The 20,851-nt window shown below is 37.4% G+C and overlaps 1 protein-coding gene across 1 annotated transcript in view; it reads left to right on the top strand.

The window, feature by feature from the left end:
• csmd1a (CUB and Sushi multiple domains 1a) overlaps positions 1 to 20,851 on the top strand; it is a 135,966-nt gene that overhangs the window by 71,564 nt on the left and 43,551 nt on the right. The window contains exon 3 of the mRNA XM_061060452.1: positions 9,521 to 9,743. Within this exon, the coding sequence (XP_060916435.1) occupies positions 9,521 to 9,743 (223 nt within the window). The remainder of the gene's footprint in view (positions 1 to 9,520; positions 9,744 to 20,851) is intronic.

The following is a 20,851-nucleotide window of genomic DNA, read 5'->3' as shown; positions in this document are numbered from 1 at the left end:
AGGAAGAGAGAGCATCCGAGAATGAAAGAGAGAGGGACAAACAGAGCGCGAGGCAGAGAGATGGAAGAGAATTTAAAGTGTGCTTCCTCCTCAGTTGGGTTTGTGTAATGTCATTACACTGTTGAAGATAAGAGGAATATTTAATATGACTGAATGTGTGCTCACCCACATGGGCTTGTGTCATATGGAGACATCGCTGCCCTCCTCAAGTAGGAGCTCAGGATGCCCTGCAACCTTGAGGGGGCGCCGAGGGTCCCGTTCAAATGAAGAATAGAGTAATTTCACAGTTTCCTCATGTAGTAGTCAGCACCATGAGAAAATGGCTATATTGATCATCGGATCCCCCTGTGGAAAATGACAAGCTTAGTAATTGATTTCACCTCCCCAGAATAATCAAGCTTCTTGCAGGACGTGTGAAGTCAAATTATCTTATAGTACTTTCAGGCTCTGACAGATTACCATGGTCTTTAATGAAGATTCTGGTTGAGTTTTTACAATTTATTTTGCTTTATGATAAAGTTTTTCTCACTGTCTTTAAAACATTATAGTATTTTACCTTAGACTACCAGCTTCAAAATCATTTTAATGGTCTACAATTTTGTAAGGAAGAGCACATCAATTATTTTATTGAATTGATGGGTAGGATTGTAGTTTTTAACATGCTTCAGCTCAGCTTTCTGGCAGGAGCCTTGTCAATATACTTCTCCAATTACTGTTTTTTGCTCGGCATTTTCTCGACAATGGAGCACGCGTTGATGGAGAGGTTACGCTTAAAATTTTGAAGTGATGTTGAACAAGATGTTTGTAAAGATTCAATAACAGATTGGCCTTTATCGTTATGTCATAAGAGAAAGGATAAATGCCACCTAAACTGTAGAGGGTGCCAAGTGGCTTAAATTAGCAGTTATTGCGTGATGTTGAATTACAGGCTTGAAGGAGCTGGAGTTTGCCAGCATTCTTCATTTCAGCATCAGCAGTCTGAGTTTATAGGGCAGTACAAAAGCCTTAGTATGGGTGTGTTTTTACAGATACCCTATAGAAGAAAAAATGCAACACTTGGAGTCCATTTAGAGAGCTTAAAGATAACTCCTGTACATATTATGCAACCTTTCATGCTCAGTGATCCTCTGTTTTCTTGCTACAATCCTCAGTGGGAGCTCCCATGCTGCCCTAGCATATAGTGGTATTAAAGCTGATGAGTTACTTTGACCCAGAGACATTTCAAATGACTAATTGTGGCCTCATGCAGGCTGTACAATACCCTGAAAGTGTCAACGGCTCACACTGCAAGGACAACACAGACAGACCTCCACCTTAACATCCACCAGCAATTCAGAGTCTCAAGTGCACTTTGCTAGTTTCTTGATGCAATTATGGTAAAAGAAAAATTCCAATGCCTCTTTGGTCCTACAAAGTATTTCTTTCATTTTCAAGCATCCATTGGGGAACTCACGCTATTTTTTTTCCTGAGGTCATCATATAGCCCTGCATCCATTTTTTTGTCTAATGGAAAGGCCCCCTATAGGCAATCCATCATGTTTAATCCACGACTACCCCCTTGAGTCCCACAGTGCAAGGAACTGTTGATAGGAATCAGCATTGGTTACACTAAGTTTTTGATGACGTGTGAGTTGTAAAGTCATAAAACTAGCCCAGACTGCATTTTATTAAAAGTTGTGTGTGTAACAAGTTGTGCAGCAAAAAATTGAAAATGGTGCGACAAGTGCAGATGTAAGCCACTTGTTAAGCTTCTGTTTTTTTCTGTGCAGCGTATCATTTAAGACATTCACGATGAGATATCACTTTGATGAAAGAGATCAAGCCTCTCTAGCAGACCAAGGTTCATTAAATCCACTCAATTCAAGAAGCAGATTTTCTTCTTTGTCTTTAAGCTTCTTTTATCCAGGGGAGGTTTTGCTGAGCATGCATGCTCTTTTCTAGCTAAACCCTGTTCCTCATTAGTACCAGTGCATTTATTCACACCTGGGATCTACCCAGTCAAACCACAAATCCTTCACTGTTTGCCAATTAGCAACTCTATTTAAGTCTTCAGGGGGGAAATGCCTTGCTTAAAGCGTCCACCCATGCAGAATCTTTGTAGTATTGAGCAGGCGTGCCCTGTTCGCTTGAAAGGTGCACTGTGCAAAGTTTCTAGCTGTCTTTTCCAGCTTTCCTTGGTGGGAAGCCGTTGTATTTGTAGATCGCTAGACTAGTAAGAATAAGTAGCAAATCCACCAACTGTGGATAAGAAAGGAAATTGGCCACTTTGTCTGAAAAGAAAAGCCAGCGATAAAGTGTCTTGAACCAGCATTCTGTCTGATTGACTGGACTTACTGACTTACTGCGAAAAGGATTCTGCTTCTATGCAACCTGTTGTAAAAATGTCCCTCGACTGGATTATTATCTCAGTGGATATTTCTCTGATGAGTTTATGGTCTGATTACCTAAAGTTTCAAGTCTTTTTCAATGCAGCATGATACATGTTTTGTAAATCATAGACCTATTTGGTGTAGAACTGATGGTAAAGCAGGAAATGTTTTGGTGTATCACTACCTGTGATGGACATGTTGTTACTATGGTGACCTCTAAAATCATGACTAAGTTGAAGCATTGCATTTACACCCAGTATTCTAATATGGTCCCTACTGGCTCTAAAAAAAACAAATTGGCTTTGGGTAAAATACCAAACTCAAGAGTAGAAAAATGACTTCACAGTTCAAACGTTAACATCACAATGGATACTGTCACAGCTTACTAACAGTTGATGATGAAAATGTATATGCACATTAGAGTGAGTCCCCTTTGGCTATTCTATTGGTCAGAACTGCTCGGTTTCATAACTTTTAAAGGTGGTGTAGGTTAAAACATGCAGTCCCTAACATCAAAGGAATACCTGAATGGGCTGAGGAGAACAAATGGTGTGAAGAAATGAGACAGAATCAGTGGGTTAGTAAAAAGTGGTGATGCAAGAGTTGGGAGAGTAGAGAATGTTAATAATGAATGAGTAAAGCAAGTAGTAGAATGTTTTGCAGTGGGATGTGTGTTCAATAAGTGTGTTTGTGTTTGTGAAAGAACTTGTGGGAAGATCCTTCCAAATTTGCCTGAAATTATATGTGTGAATGTGTGTTGTTAACTCACTGTGTGTGTTTGACCGTCTTCCTGTGACCCTGTGCCTTTATTTGAGTGTGTATCTGTGTGTGTGATTGTGTAGAAAAGGCTGTCAGTTTCGGTCTGGTAGTCAGCATAATTAGAAGTCTCTCTTTTACCCCTGTCTTCTTCTCACTTTTCTCTTTTCACCACCTCCTCCTCCCTGAGCCTTCCTCTGACTCTCCTCTCTTTTTTTATACATATTCCCCCCTCCCCCTTTCTCCGTTCCCCTTACTTCACTATCCCGCCTCTTCACCTCTGAGTGATGAGTTTTAAATCATCCTTTCATTCTTTCCCACAATGATGAACGAGGGGAAATCTGTTCTATTCTCTGTGTTTATTCTGCTTTCCATCTTTGTCCATCTGTCCCTATTTGGCTCTTTACTCATCCGACCCTATCCCAGCCATAGAATTTAATGAAGTTACTTCACACAGCCAGTCTGTTAAGTTCAGAGAAAATAGTTATGTTCATATTTTTCTGTATGGACTGCGGCTAAGAAATTGTAGGGTAGCTACACGTTTTCTAACTATGCCAACAATATAAATGACACACTAAGGAAAAGTTTAACAATTATATGAAACTACGTTAAGTTGAGTTGTTGTAAGGGAAGTTAACCCACTGGGACCCAATTCAGCATTTATTACTTTAACACATCTGTGTTGGTAAAAGAGAAATCAAGTAAAAAGATCAAGTCTCAGGTCAACCAATTTAGTCATTACAAACTTTTACAAGTTTTTATTATGTTTGTTGTGGAATATTTTTAAACCAAGTGTTGTGATTTCACCGCTTGTTGCTGCTCTACTGCAAGCCTTGTGATGGCCTTTTAGGTAAAATAGGACCACAGTCATCACCAAATTCTTTCTGAATCAATGACCTGATACAACAATGTTGTGAATATAGATACACTTCATGAAAACAACTTGCCTTTACCACTAGAGGGATCATTTAAATAAAAGACAAGGTGAAAATCCTGGACCATAATGGGCAAGGGAATAGAATTTATTAACCTAGACCCTAATTTAGTGTGTCCTGATTACTATGAACAGACAAATAAAACAGATGATTCAGTTTTCAAAGGTGATTCTAGAAGATGAAGTAGTACTTACATAACATAACTTCCTTTTGGCATTTCTCTCTGTCACCTCAGATATATTTATAACGTCTGACCTCTGCCCCCGTCACTTTCAATGTAGCGTTACTACCATGCAGAGTAGTCAGGTGGTGCTTCAACCTCCTCGTAGTTTAACTGTTTTTAACAGCATGTAAAACATGACTGGTGTTAAAACAGGATACTGTTTTTTGTTTTTTTTTATAAATGTTGCTTTTCATATTATTCCCATGGTGGTTACAATTTTACCAGAATATTACCCATGGGTCGCCTTGAACACATGTCCCGTTTAGAGGCTGTAAATAACTCCTACCTAGTCTAATTGTGGGTGCATAACTAAAACTCACCCATGGGAGTAAACAGTCAACACCTCATTTAGTGCATCATCACTCTAAAAAAAGTCCCTATTGCACTTACTATAATGCTTAAGTTGCAGCCTTTCTTCTTTAACAAATGACATAAAATGTTTGTGTGGGTTTCTGTCTTAAACTCATGGAACAATTATTTCTTCTTCAGTAATAGGGTTCACTTAATCCTGAATCTTTTCCCTACAACTTGTCCGTCTGATGTGTTGGGTTGGGACACAGATTTCTATTGCAGTCACACATAAAGTGCATTAGCCTGTCTTGGTGTGTCTGTTGTAAATATTGGCAGCCATATCTATAGCTTTCAATTGCAATTCAACTCATTGGGTAGACGAAAATTCTCAAAATGCTTTATGAACTTAAGTAGAATTAAAATGGAGCATGGAGCACTGGTAAAGACGCCATGTGCTTGCAAATAATCATGCAAAACTGTTAAAAATCCATTGAAATATCTATTCATGTTTTAATGGATTTGTGTAATAAACATTATAGAAAGAACATGTTATTGGTGATGTAAGAAGAAATATGGGCGCTCCTGGTAAAAGGACCATTTCTGTGTGACAGGACAGTTATTTGCATTTTACAAGTAAAAGTCCAAATGGTTTATAGCTCCATTCTGAAAGGCCAGTATTTGCCAAAATTTGATTGAAGGTCAAGAAAATTAAGTAAAGCAAGTAAAGCAAAGTGAGAGAATTGGGATTTGGCCCTATCAAAGGAAGTGTGCAAGATATCTGGCTAATTTCTAAAAACATAAAGAAAAGAAACCACATATTCTTGTCATTTAGTAAAACGATTAAAATGAAATTGCCAAGAGCTTATCATTAAGACAAGGGTAAAATTATATATTTGATAAACCAACTGGCAAAAGAAAAGAAAGGCAAATGTGGAGTTTTGGCACTTGTAGCGTGGTCTTCTCCTAAAATTATAAAGTACACCCTTAATTAGGTATACATACTTTTTCGGTGTCTGAAGATACGATCTCAAGCTTCTGTCTTAAGTCAGTTATGTCTTTATGGTGTTTATGAACTCCATAATGACTGGGCCACTATTTTGACTATCTATGGTTTTATTAAAACTAAAGTATTATCTTGGACATGCAGGGTTTGTTACATCATAAAACAATACATTTGCATTTAAATACATTGGGCAGCCGTTTTGATATATCCACCGTGTCTTTGTAATTGAGAATATTTGTTGTCCTCTTTCATGGGGACACAAATCCCTCTTAACTGTGATCATAAAATTGAATTCCTGTTGGAAACCACATGGATCCTCCCTTTCTTAACTGGGCAAAAATGGCAATCCAATGAGTAGTTGCATTGCACAATTCCTTTTATCTGGAGAACGAACAAGTTAGAGTGAAATGTTCTGCCTTTTCTTTTCTTTCTGTCAAATTTAAAGAATCAAACTATTAAAATTGATGTGTGTGTTGAGTGCATGTGTCAGTTATATAAGTTTTGTCGGTCTTTGTATGTTCATACTATATGTTTGGATCTCATATGGCTCTTTCTGTAGCCCCAAGGTTCCTCAACATTGCAGCTCTGATTGCGTCTGAACAAACTGAGACATAGAACCTCAATTGTATGCAATCTGCCATTGGTCATTACATCCGTCACTGTTAAGGTCTTAGAAATGTTAGCTTAAATGAGGGTTTGACAAACACATATACTCTATGTAGACACACACATAGTTGTATGGTTGGAATTTCGTCTTGGATAATTGGTTGGAAAAGCATCCAGTGGGAGGGCCCTGCTGTTCCTGCGGCCCTGGCTGCCATGGTAAATAACGAAGCTCATGAACATGAAAGGCAGGGGTATGATCATCCTGATTTGAGCTTTGCGCTCAGAGGAGATCAATTACGGGCCTAGAAGTTGGACTTGAAACAAACTGTAAAGCCATTTTAAATTAAGACACTAGTTTAAACCTTGAACAATAAACAAAAGGAACACTGCTTCTGTGTCAAAAACTATTGGAAATCTTTCTCTCTGTTTCTTAATTTTGGTCTGAAGCTGTAGAGTTCATACATTTTATTATGCATGATTAATAATGATGAAGGGAAGTCACAGCTAAAAGAGAATGACAAATGTGAAAAATTCAACAGGCACAGAGGCTTAGTGATTTGCAGAACCATCTCCCAGCAAGAAGACAGAATCATGCTCAATTCAACAGCCAGTTTCTTCTCTGCTGTAGTGTCCTTGTGCAGGATGATGCTAAATCCCTCCCAGCTTCAAGGGTTTCTGCTCTGTAAGCTGAATCTGCAGTCCAGCTCCCCTGGAGTGGAAGAAGTAGAGGGCTTTCCCATTGGGGATCGATAAAGCATTGCAAAAAAAAATAAAAATAAAAGCTCTGGACCAAGTTGACTACTGAACACTGCAAGTTTTTCATCTAACACCTGTGGTGTGTTTGATATAAAAGGATCATTAAGATGAAAGGGAGAGGATAATGATTCTGATGTGAACCATGAAGTCCGAGGAGATCAATTACATCTACATTTTACAATTTAGGCATTTAGCCGGCGCTGTAACCCGGAGAGATTTGAAATAGTAAGGCAGCAGAATTACCTTAACTTCTTCTTTATCAGTACAAGCAGCCTGTGGAAGGAAGTTCAAAGGATATTAACTGAATCTACACTTCCTCCTTTTATCTAGATTTACCATCATCTTCAAAATATCATCATATCATAGCCACAGAAAATACCTACTTCTGATCTGTGTTTGTTTTGTTGTACCAGATATTTATTGATTATAGAAGAAACAACTGAAAATTAGGTTAGGGTTGCTGGTGAATTTTAAATTGACATGGATTAATCTGGCTTTAAGTAAACTATCGACCCTCACCCTAACCTTAATCCTATATGGTTATGATATCAATCAATTAATCAATCAATCAATCATTTGTATTTTGTATATTGAATATATAAAGATCTGATACTTTCACCATATTGCCAAGCTTTAAGAAACATTGAGATTCACAACAAAAGAAAAATCAACAAATAAAAAAAAGACATTCAGTACATGATCATTCAATAGCCATTCATATTTTCGGCTACACAAACAAAATCCTTTTGTATTGTATTTAATTGTCCCATTGAATGAATCCTAAAATAGCATTCATTCTAATTCATGTATAGTCATGACTGCTGAAAGTCATTACTGGATAGTAATGCATGTTCTTTTATTACTATATCTTGACTTTTAGGTTTGCTGCTTTGGCAACATTGTCTTAAAAACATATCAATAAAGCAAAGTGAATTGACTTGAACAAATTCTGATAAATAGCTCCATGTAGCATTGTGATATTCACTTGGGAAACATTTGCTTCAGAGCAGCTAAACATCTTTTTTTTTCAGTTCATCTTGTTGTTGTTAGTTTGATATCTACTTCTCTCTTCCTACACTTGCCTCCACCTCTTTTCACACCAGCTTGACATTATAGAGCCATAATGAAGTACCTACAGCAGCTTATTTGGATCTATAGTGTTATTCTCATGCCCTTGATGCTGCATACTGTGAGAGTTAGCATTTGCGTCATGTCTGTCATTCTCCCATCTAAATAGACACAGTGGGTGGAGATGTATATCTCTTTAAAGGAACTCATGCGTATGTCCTTCAGTTATAAAGTGCTGAGTCATTTTTAAACGATAAAGCTGACTAACAGACAGTATACATTGTTCCCATGTACTTGACATGTCAGTAACTGACTAGCTAAAGCAAAAGAAGTGGACACAAATGTGAATTCAAGAGAATGCTATTGATTTCACCTCCTAAGTCAGGTGAAATAAAGCTCAGTAGCAACTTATTTTCCCCTCAGTCGGGGAGCCCTGGGTTCAAGCACTTCACGCTGAATGTGAATAAGAGCTCCTGGGGTGCTTCTCTGAAACACAACCCACCCTGTGAACCTCGCTGTGGGGGAGGCCAGAGAAAAGATTATGTTGAACTACTGATACATGGGGTTGTTAGATTTGCTGATGAATATTTGAACGAGTTAGAACAGTATATATATTGCATGAATACCATATCATTGAACAGCATCAGAGAATAAGGATATATCAGACCAAATTTGAATAATGATTCATGCTGACCTGTGGCTCAATCCAAAAATGAAATTACATACATCATACCAGACTGGCATCTTTTCCTCTTAAGATTTCTTTTAGGGTTTTTTGCCTTTATGGGAGAGACAAGACAGTGGATCCAGTCTGAAATTAGGGACAGAGAGAGTGGGGAATGACATGAAGGAAAGGAGCCATATGTCAGATTTGAACCTGGGCTGCGCTTCAAGGGCTACAGCCTCTCTACATGGGGTGTGCGCCCTAACCATACGGCCAAGACTGGCATGTTTTAGCTATATCACCTTCAAGAAAACAAGTGAATATTAAATCACAGACTTGGAACTGGTTGCTTAAAGGTTGTAGTCATGTCCTTGGGTTTTGGAGGGATACAGATTAAAACTGTGTGGGTGTTAATGTTTGTTCTTTGGCATGAATAACAGTATCTGCTTTATTTTGCACAAAAAACCCCTGCAGTCTTTACACTGTCTCTGTCAAAGCTTAAACTTTACAGCACTGGCTGCTGCGGATACACACCGACTATTGCTAACTACATGCACAGAGAAACACACGAAGATGCATTCACCAACATGTTCACATAATAAAATGACCCCTTTGTCTGCAAGGACACACACACACACAGAGATATGGATGTGAAAGTTTGATGTTGCCTTGTTTGTGTATGTTTTAATTAGGTGTTTTATGTTGGATGAATTTCTTTCAACCACCTTTCCTTTTCTTTTCTTCTTGCTCGCTGTCCTTTCATATACAGCACAGAGGCTGTTTATTTTCTCCTTGAAAAAAAAAAACATGTGAAAAATAATACATTTTTCTCCTATTTCTCTTCCTTAGGTTTTATCTACACATGTGGAGGTACCTTGAAGGGCAGAAACGGCAGTATAGAATCGCCAGGCTTTCCCTATGGGTACCCCAATGGGGCAAACTGCACCTGGGTCATCGTCGGGGAAGAAGAAAGTAGAATCCAGCTCATGTTCTTGTCATTTGCCATAGAAGAAGAATATGACTTTCTGTCCTTGTATGATGGACACCCACATCCTGCCAACTTCAGGACCAGGTAGGACAAGATTAAAGTGACTAGTTTTTACTATTTTATGATTTGTGACCACTATTTTTATTTTAGAAAAGTGGGGGTTGCTCATATGAAAACCTGGCAAAGTAAAAAGGGGCAGTTTTCTAATTTTCCAAAGGTATTGTGTAAGGGCTGTGAGTCGTTTCTATGACAAATTAAAACTGTATTTTCCACATTTTTTTAGGCCTCTTTCACAGCAATTTATCTGTGTTTGTCATCCTCTAATTTCCATGAAAAAGTAAGACGGCAGACACAGTACAAACACCTGTTATGGCATACAGCCCGTTGCTTATTATTAGGTTACCATTGATGTGCAGCCAGTTTCCACGCCTTTAAGCTGCAGCTATGAAAAGGTTTCCTTTTGTGTTATTGCCAATCAATGCTGAGCTGTAATGAGCTAATATGTTTACATGATGAAATATCAGGGAGCATGACTTCCAACAAAACAAGCACAGACATGAATGAATCTCACATCGAGTTTAAACTCACTGTCTACACACAAACGCTGTGGACAGTTCCAGAGGGATGCATAAGCATGGTTCGCTAATGCCGCAAAGCTAAACTACAATAAATGTTCTAAGACTTGAAATCCCTGAAAAAAAGTTATTTTCTCAATTATCTTCGCAATTTGGTGTAATATGTAAACACTTTTTCATCCAAAAACTGTTTTGTTATTTTCAGGATAGCAATTTCTGAATCTGTATTACTAGCTCTGCTGTGCTGTCCTATCTTATCTGGTATGGGCTTAGCTGATAAAAAGAAGGTGATGCACATTACAAATACATTCCTAATGGATGTATTTATGAGAAAAATATTTATAACTTAACTCTTATCAAATGGTGCTATGGTTTTAATGCTTTTTAAAACCTGTTGCATATCTCTCATTTCACATTACAGCCTGACTATTCACTGACACCTCTGGAGATTAGTTTTGTAGAACTGAACTTGAACTGCACCGTCAACATTATGCAGGAGCTCCCTCTGTCGATAGGGTTCTGGTTTGTGTCAGATATTATTTCTTTAATTACACCAGGCATGCATGGATAGGGCAACTATACTGCTCCTGCAGTGGTAGGATAGAGAAATCAGTTTGGTTTAGTTTAATAAAAAGGTTGTAGACATGGAGAGATTAAATGAGTCCACTTGATTCATTACTTTGCTGTGGGGAATGAACCGTGTTTCTACAGTTCAACAGCCATAATTTCAAATCAGCCAGCTGCCATAATCAGTTTATTTTTGACAATTTTGTGGCTTTAAATACTTGAATTGCCATGATGGGCTAATCAAACAAGGAAGCAAGAAGTTCAGTAGAGTGACCACAAGGTTTTCCCCAATTCTTTTTTTCAGTCCCCCTCTTGCAGAGAGAAAGAGAGGCAAAAGAGTTGGAATTAAATTGTCCCCTTTGTGCTCTGATTTTTAGATTTCGATTTCTTGTATATGTAAGACAACAGGAAAGGATTTGTGTGTGTGCAAAAGCATCGTTTGTGAGATAGATTTATGGTCTGCATAGTTACAATCGTCAAGCTAGTTGAGCCAAATTACCTCTGCTGTCTTGTTCTCTTGTTCTCTCCTTTTACACACACACACACAAACACACAGAAACACACACATATACTGGACACGCACTGGACATGCACTGGACACAAACATGCACACAGACAAAGGTGCAAAACGGTGATTAAGAGGTCTGATCCATTAACAGGAAAATGGTAATTATGGGAAGAGTGATTAACAGGGATCAGACCCAGACACACCCAGACACACACACACACACACACACACACACTCACAATCTCTCTCTCTCTCTCTCTCTCTCTCTCTCTCACTCTCTTTTGCTGTCATGTAACTAACCAAAGGATTATTGTTTTCTTCAAGGATTATTCAGTTAACAGGGCCTGAAGTCACATGACTAATATTACTTGCCTGAACAAAAATAAAACACGAAAGTCATACATTTTATTTTACCCAAGTGATGACAAATTATGAGCTAATTTTCAGCTATTGAGATGAAACTTATTTACCTTAAACCAGGGTTGACTTTTATATGAAAATATAATATACTACCTCGATATATATTCAATATTTTGAAGATGATTTTCCCCAAAGAAATTCCACACATCTTAGCTTTAAAATATTGATTCATCAAAGTCCACACTCAGCTTTTTTAGTGACTGGTTGGTAGTTAGAATTATTGGCTGTGGCAAACATGGGGTTTTGAACTTTGGGTTGATCTTGTCCCACCTGTCCACCCTCTTCATGGTGCACCACACAGATATGATTAATGGAGCTGGCCTAGTTTGTATTTACTTAGCCTGTTGACTTTTGAAAGCAAATATGAGCACACATTGTGACCCCAACGTCAAACACATATTTATAATGCAATGACGTCACAGAAACATCCCAGGCAATAAAGGAGAAATAAAGAACACAGGTATAATTATGCTTTCTTGGTTCAAATTTCCCTTTCCATTTCAACATAATCCAAAATTAGGCTCATTAGCATTTCTATCCCTTATGACATTCTGTGTGTGTGTTTTGTAAAGTTCTTATATTAAGGTCTGTATTTCAATAGATAATATATATTTTTAGTGAAGTCCTTCAAAACTTAAGTTACTCCATGGTGCGTCCCAACCACAAGGATAGTAATACCTGGAAGAATTAGGAGCTGATAAATATTTAATTTTACTTGCAATTTCAACTCTCCCAAGGCAGGATCTCTTAATTAATTTCATAAAATGTTTTAATTAGGGCAATTAAATTATTTAATGAAACCAAGTTTCTCATTGAAATGCATACATGGTCTAATTGATTGTGTTCTTTGTTCTCCTCATCATTATTTTATATGACTCGTCCAGCCGGTGTTCATTATAAATAATAACAAAGGAAAACAACACAAAGGTCAGAGGTAAAAGACAGCGTGATATGACTGCAGATGTCAATATAGGATGATGTTGTGATCATTGTCAACAGTGAGTGGATTTGCTTACACTAACACTGAAGACGTTTAATATATAATGAAACTGTCATTGAACATGTTCCAGAGTTATACGGATCTGTCTTTTTTCTCTTCAATGTGTAGTTTGCTCATTAGGCCTCTTTAATACCACTGTGATAACTGAATTTCAATTATGTATCCATGGCATTTTTCTCCTTATTAACCATATTATATATATATATATAACCAGACTTTTCATCTAAGTACGTAACCAAAATGACCGCATTTTAAAGAAAATACAACTATTTTGCTTGACATGCTAACCTCCATGTGAGAATGCAGATGACACATTTATGTAACCATCTAGCACTGTCTGTCAGGAAATCTATTGTTTCTACTTAGTAACAACCCTGGCCATTTGTGCCAGTTTTGGGATGGACCCCATTCACTTTTATAGGTGCTTGGGCACCATCATAATCCAATAAACAATCCATAAATGTGATACAAGTCTGCATACCTGTCTGCTGTGAAAGGCAGTGTCAAAATGAGAAATTAAAAAGAAGAAACCTCGAGGTGCGCATGATATATCTTGAGACCCTTAAACAAGACAGTGTGACATTTTTAATTTAAATCTGCTAATAGTCTTCATCATCTGTCATCTTGTGGTTACCCTTTTGATTCTTTTTTAAATGTCCTCAGTCTTACGACATTTTGCCGCGTCCAACAGGATGGATAATCAGATCACAACAAACGGTGTCCCAAGATTCATGAACAAACACCCTTTTCTTCTTTGCTATGCTCGTCCCCCTCCTCCTCAGCAGATGAAAGGCCATGGCTTTTTGAATAGTGGACACATACATGCATACTGTGCATTCAAAAGGTAGCTATTTTCCTGACTATCATTTCAGTCAACTAGCAACCTGCCTTTGCTTTGTGCATGTGCATACTCCCCTTCTGCTCTGCCCTACCTTGCGGTGAGTGCAGCAGACACCACCTGAAAGCCCCTTTCCTTTGGCACCAGCTTTTGGACATTTGGTTCCCTGTCACTCATGGATGTTTTGTCACATTAAATGTGAAAGCCTGGTACGGTTGTGGAAAATTAAACGTTGACACGAGTGGGACAACCAGTCGACTTTAGAGAAATTAACAGCTGTCTGAGAATGAATAATGTGTCAGTGCCAAGAGAGTGTCTGAGTTTTTTTTCTGCTTGGATGGAAAAATGGATGAGATGCAAATACTAAAACAATGGGAAAAAACAGTAGGCCCACTTTTTGTCTTCAGCAGACATCCAGGATTAAAATAGAAAATAACAGATTGTGGATGAATGTGTAATTGCATGCTACTGACACTCAATAGCAGGCAAATTAAAATCAAAAGGAATCATTTTTAGTAATTGCGAGAGAAAGCAGGTCACAGAATCCTGAAATGAAGTCATCACAGGGTGTTGGAGTGTAATCAATCAATCCACAGTAAACCAGGAAGTGTCTCAGAAGAATAATTGAGAGCAATTCAAAGGTTTTGAATGCACCACTTACTGAAAGACACTTCAACTCTTTAGTGAATAACACCATCTTCCCCACCCAGGCTGGAAAATCTGCTCTTATTTAAAAATGTATAACCAGGGGGTGATGCTTCGCTGAGCAGGTATTTGCAGCAACCCACATTTTTGTTACAAAACAAATTTGAGACAGCATGAGGAAATAAAATCATTTTACACATCCAGGGCACAGGAAGAATAGATGTATAAGGTTTTGTAAAGTGAGAAGCATAAGCTCTCGAATAATTATGAAACTACACATAAATGAGGACAGTAAGATGCAAGTTGATAATTGATTACCATGATAGATCAAAGAGAGAGAAAAAATGTGTGTAACCTCCCTATGCCCCCTTTCACGAGAGTCCTTCTGATCTTAACTTAGCCTATCATTAGTACTGTGTTCAAGTGTAGTAATATTATCTATTGCCATATTCTAACAGATTACTTTTTTGTGTTCTTTATTATAAACATTTAGTGTACATGTGTACACTATGTGATGTAAGTATTTGTTTCGCAAAACAAAAAACTACACAGTGATGTTTCCAAAAACAGACACTGAAGTCCTGTTAGGTCACTGTACGAATATTTGATCAATGCAATCTGTCAATCTGTCCTTTTTTGTCTATTTGCTATCATTTTGTTGTTGTTGTTTGTTTGCAAGTGAGGCATTTTCTTATACAATTAAAATTGAAAGTAAAAGGATTATTTTCACAGGCCTCATCTGTTTGATTTGGGATATTATAAGACTCTACTAATGGTAAGAAATGTGGTCAAAATATAGTTGGTACATATTTTACGGCGGTGAAAAATAGAATAGAATAGAATAGAATAGAATTACTTTATTGATCCCAAACTGGGAAATTGTGGCGTTACAGCAGCAGGTTGTCCAAACACACAATATTAGCAAAAAACACAATATTAGCGAATCGAAACATAATATAATATTAAATACAAAGTAAATAAGCACTAAAAATATCAAAACTAAGAATGTGAATATATACAACCAGGATTTAACTTAGCATTACTAGTCTAAAATATGAAAGATTAAATGTACATGTGCAAAAACAGAGTTGTAAATGGACAGTATTGACATAGCGAGATGTGCAATCAGTGATACTATAAGTTAAAGTGCATGAGTGTAGACATATCAGCATCCCATATCCTATCATATCAAATGGGAGTATACAGTATACAATTTGCATGTTTTTATTGTGGTTTTGAAAAAGACAAAGATGACACTTTACATGCTGATGTGATTAACCTTAATATCAAATCACTTCACAGTAAAGCGTTCACAATTTGATTTTAAATGTAATCTTTTTAGTGATATTTTGACTATGAACTGATTTTTGGCAGTTTTATGCATTCTCAATTTTACCAATGCAAAAAATATTTAACCCCAACCATTTATGGAGCACTGCTGCAGAGCTATATCATTTTCTGTTGTTGCTTGACAACATCCAATAATAAAATCTTTGGAATAAATTCATAGTGAAAATGTAGCTGAAATTTCTAGAAAGAGACAATTTTCCCACTTGCCCTGAATGCAACATAAACGTTGTTTCTTTAATGAGCATCGCAGATTCAGGTGTGAAACAATCATCTCTCAGTATAAGAACGAATAAAGTTCTCGGTATGGACTAAATTCCTTTTGTAAGTATTTTTATGTATATTTTAACTTTTAAAATAAAAATAAATGTCACCTAAAGTTTATGTTTTTAATACTAGTCATTTCAGACGCACTTTTACCAAAACAACAAGCTAGGTTAGCAGCTACCGTATTGTGTTATGTATTTCTGTATTCAATCTTTTCTAGCTCATATGATATCTGGCCTAGCTAACCTAGCTGAGAATATGAGGGGCTAACAACGAATTATATGCCCTCAATTGAGCATGTAAGTACACCTGCTAATGCAGTGGAAATAATTAAATGTATTATTGTCTATTTATTTACTCATTCATTCAGTCACTGCACAATAATAACTGTATATACTCTGTCACTGCACCATAACTTCACTTATTTGCACTATATCTCTATATTTATATTTGTTTAATTAATCAGTCACTGCAAAATAATAACTGTATATATTCTTTCAGTCTATTTATTCATTATTATTATCATTCATTCACTGAACAGCAATTGCTCTGGACACTTTTTGCATACTTCTCTCTCATATCACCACAAATATATTTTTGTTGTTGTTTTTATAAACGCTGCTGTTTAGGATTGCTGCTAACAAAGTTTTGTTGTGTCCTTGTACACAATGATAATAAAGATTCTATCTATCTATCTATCTATCTTAATGACTTTATATATTTGATGAATTGTTCTATGATGTGAAGTTGAGGACAAACCCATCAAAAGGAGTTATTTATGTGTCACAGTTGTGAAAAAAGAAGAATTGGTGAGATTTTGGGAAAACAGCGGGCCTGGGAGCTTATTTTGTCAGGTGTCACCAGAGCAGCTGTGTGATATGTGAGTTAGCTGGAAGTCCTGGGGCTAGTGGACGAAGTGATGCAGGGGCATCTGCCTTAAGGCTGGTCAGCGAGTGAGAGGCTGAGGTTACAGGGGAGGAAAGCTGGCCTGTAGGAGAGGTGAAAGGACAAGGGAGCATGTCAGGGCTTTGGCAGCCTACTTCAGTTTGCATTACTCTGAACAAAGTGTGGCTTGTGTTTATATTTCCCCATCATCAGAATGACAGAATTCACTTTTATGGTGGGGTTAATGTTAGAATCCTAACTCAGATAAATCAGAAAACAAACTATCACCAATGCAGAGGCAATGTGAGAATAATGCTTCTACCAGATTGTACTATTTTTTGGCTCAGTATTATGATATCTAAATAGTGCTCAGAAACTAGAGTCTGCTGTTCATTCACAAAAGGCACATTGTGTCTAAGTTTCATTTTTGGTGGGCTTAAATAAGTTGAACTTTTGTTTTGACTGCCTTTACTTTTCGTAAGGCGAATGCACTAAATGTAGCATCATGTGGTTGAAACAATGTTCATTTCTTGCATTAACTTGCCTGATATGGATTTAGAATCTAGTGCAGTATAATGGAAATATTTGGAGGGTTTTTACATTATAGAACAAATAGAAAGCTTAAAAATCATTTAATGGCCATCAATCATAATCAATTCTATTGTTTTAACAATAACCTCTTTGACTATCACTTCAGATGAGTTGTCTGAGGCACATAAAGAGGAGAGAGAAGGAAAGACTGGAGAGTAGCAGATGAGAAATAGAGGAGAGCAGTCCCTAATGTGGTGAGGTGTCCAGAGGAGGCAGAAAAATGGATGAGCAAACAGAGGAAGCCCCAGAAGAAAGGACAGATGCTCAGGTAACCCATATAGCAGCAGCAGGGTAGCTTTCTTGGCAAACCATACATAATACTGATGTATGTGACAAAACAATATGCATAATGCAAGTGATTTATAAAGTTTATGTACTGCATTGCCCAGCAGCTGGTGCACAATGTTAATACTAGAGATTGCAGGGGGTATGCCACAAAAACAGAGGAAAGGAAAGAAGATTGAAATAACAACAAGGCTTTTAGTCATTTTATTTTTTCATAAATATATGCAAATATGTGTAAAAGCATGCACATCATGCTCATGTTTGCAAATCCTGCCAGTGTAGCTGATGCAAAGTTGCATCTTTAATTGAAGCTACAAAAAGTCTGTTTTGGGTGTTGCAGCTGTTTGATGGAGTTTGCATGCAGCTTGTTTGTATGCAATTTTTGTGTCGGTGTAAGTAAAGCAATATGTTTCCCTTTTTTGCACTCAAAACACTAAACTGTGTCTAGCAAATGATGTCTACAGCCTTAAGGCAAAACGCAGCAATTGACCTAGAAAGGATTTGGTTTGTGAGGCAAGTTGTAGCATGAATCCAGATCTTTGATTGTGCTAAAATGTAGTCTGGCCAGCTGATGACATCAAACCCTTTAGTATGGACACTCTCCGATCAAATTTGGCCTAATCAAGACCTTCTTTTAAAACAGGTGGCACGTTTAGCCCAGGTGACTAAGGGGCACATTCATATTAGATGTCAGCGGTGTGTGAACCTAAGCGTTACCACTGACTTCATGTTCTTAATTTATTATACAGTTTTTGGCAGTTGGTTTGTAAATTTTGCAGAGGAACTGAGTCTGTGAGATTTGTGGTGTTAAATTTAAGAAAGCACTTAAAAATAAGACACTCAAACTTTGTTATACATATTTTACTTGTTTATTACACAGACTCTGTGTTCAGGCTTTTGTTGTGTCATAAAGATGTATGAACTAAATTAGTTAGTATTAACTAAATAAGAGTAATAGGATGTCTTTAGTTTGATTGAACTGATCTCCCTGTAATTAGAGATGTTCCTTGTGACTAATTTGCCACTCGATTATATGTAAATTTCAATTCAGACAATTCAACTGTTTTAAAGGTAAGAAAACACTGAGACAAATGTCAAATTGAGCACAACTCCTTTAACACTGGTCATCATGGAATCACAACTTCTGTGGGTAAACAATGTCAAATTGATTTCCTGAGTGTTGTTTACATTAGCAGTGCTAACACCACCAGCATTCAGTCCTCATTAAAGGCTTTATATGTGATTTTTTGATCCAGCAGATGTCGCCCTTGAGCACCAGCATGAAACCAAAACAACTTGCGGTGCATTGTTGTGTTAGCATGCTAATGCTAGAGATCTTTATTATGCTCGTATCTTCACACTGCATGTAAATTTACCCGAAATGAGCGTGATCTAGAAACACAGTTAAGCAGTGAGTACAGTATGTTTTTCTTCTTTTCTGTAGTCCCTCAATTAAACAACTTTTATACACGAGGGGAGGAGTCAGCCGGCCGTCCTGGCGATATAAACAAACTGAAGATAGGACTCGGAAAACATCACAGACAGTGGGACTCGGGTGTTACACCCATTGTAGACAGTCATGACTCACAGAGTTATTTTCAGAGGATATACTTGATTTATATTATATTTAAGAGTGAAAAATCGCATATAAAGCCTTTAAAGGTTAACATCCACATGTCAAGACTTTTCAAAATCTCTGGCCCTGCCACTGTAGCCACTGGCCCTTACGGATACTCATGACTCAAGAATTTACTCTCCAAATATAGAAAATAAACCAATCTGATGTTTACAGTATCTCACAGCAGACAGGATCGGTTAGATCTCATTTTTCTGGGTTGCCATTTAAAGGCTAGTTTATTCTTCCATGCCTGTTCCTGCCCTGACCCAGTTAGACTCTGCAATCCTCTACAGCACCAATTTTACACCTGGATAAGTCACACCAATATCCCTGAACACACATTGGAGACAGAAACAGAAAGACACACAGTCACCAAACCCAACTTAGACACACAATCATACAGATTTGACCTGCATCCACTGCACACGAGCACAACAGCAAAACATACACATACATAAAAGCCACAGGGAAACTGCAGTGTGTGATTTGTGTGAAAATAAGCAAATATGGTCTTTGATGTTTGGACAATATTACTGAGTGGAATAGAGTTCACTTTTTTGTGAAGAAAGCAAGTAGTGTGGATGTAGATGGAGCCTATATGTGTGTGCGTGAGTGAGCAGTTTGTGTAAGTGTGAAGCGAGGTATGTTTACCCCTGAGGTACTGGTATTTCATCTCTTCCTGCATCAGTTCTGCCCTGTAGGTGGTAAGAGGTGTATGTGTCTATGTGTGTGTGTCTGTATTTGTTGGGAGATCCAAATAGCTTTGCTCAGGTTAAAAAAGATGGGAAGGAAGTGAAAAAGAACACTCTTCTTTATGGGCTTCTTTACAGTGTTTGTCACCCTGCCTGCTTTTATGTCTTAGTCTCAGGCTTTACTTCAAATCAGCAAAGACTTATGACTGTTAAAATCTAAAACTGTATGTTACAAAATATATTGTCTATATTAATTATTTGATATCCTTGTCAATTCGATATATCCTGTTTCCAAAAACGGCTGATTAACTTTTATCACAGTAAACAACATTTTGGCCCAGCTGGTGTCCCTCAGGTGTCCAATTTGTTGTAAATGATCCCTGAGAGAAGGCTGTGAGGAGTGAAAAATGTAGTGTGGACCTGCTTTGATTTGTGCATAATTGCTAAGGCTGGCACAGCGTGCAGGGAATAGCTGTTGGTGTGAGTGTATTTGTGCTTCATAGATGGATGCTTTCACTGGAAGTTTCATAGCTATTTTCAGCCATTTAAGAGATCAGTAATATTTCTATTTAATGTGAATGCAGTGCTGTGGAAAGGGCACACAGCATTAAATTTGTGACTCAACAGGGATGGTATTCAACCATCTGAGAGCACAAAAACATTTTCCCCATTAACACTTATTACTTCATTTTTTAGCAGCTTTTTGTCTGTTAACAGTTAACAGAGACACAAAGAAGGAACTAGAGAGGAAAAAAAGAGTGGTGTGTGTTAATTGAAATGTAATTTCCTGATGGATTTATTTCATCCATCATAACTTCCCTTTGTGTCTCTAAATTTCAGCTTTCAGTTCATTTCTCTTTCACAAAGCCAGTCTCAGTCTTTCTGTCAATGTCTGCCTCTCTCTGAATTATTTTAATTTATTCTTACATCTTCATGTCTGTTTCAAAACCCTTT

Source organism: Labrus mixtus, chromosome 16 (assembly GCF_963584025.1).
Source record: "Labrus mixtus chromosome 16, fLabMix1.1, whole genome shotgun sequence".
Lineage (NCBI taxonomy): Eukaryota > Metazoa > Chordata > Actinopteri > Labriformes > Labridae > Labrus > Labrus mixtus.
Note: the sequence above shows the minus strand (reverse complement) of the source record. Positions and strands in the feature narration are given on the sequence as shown.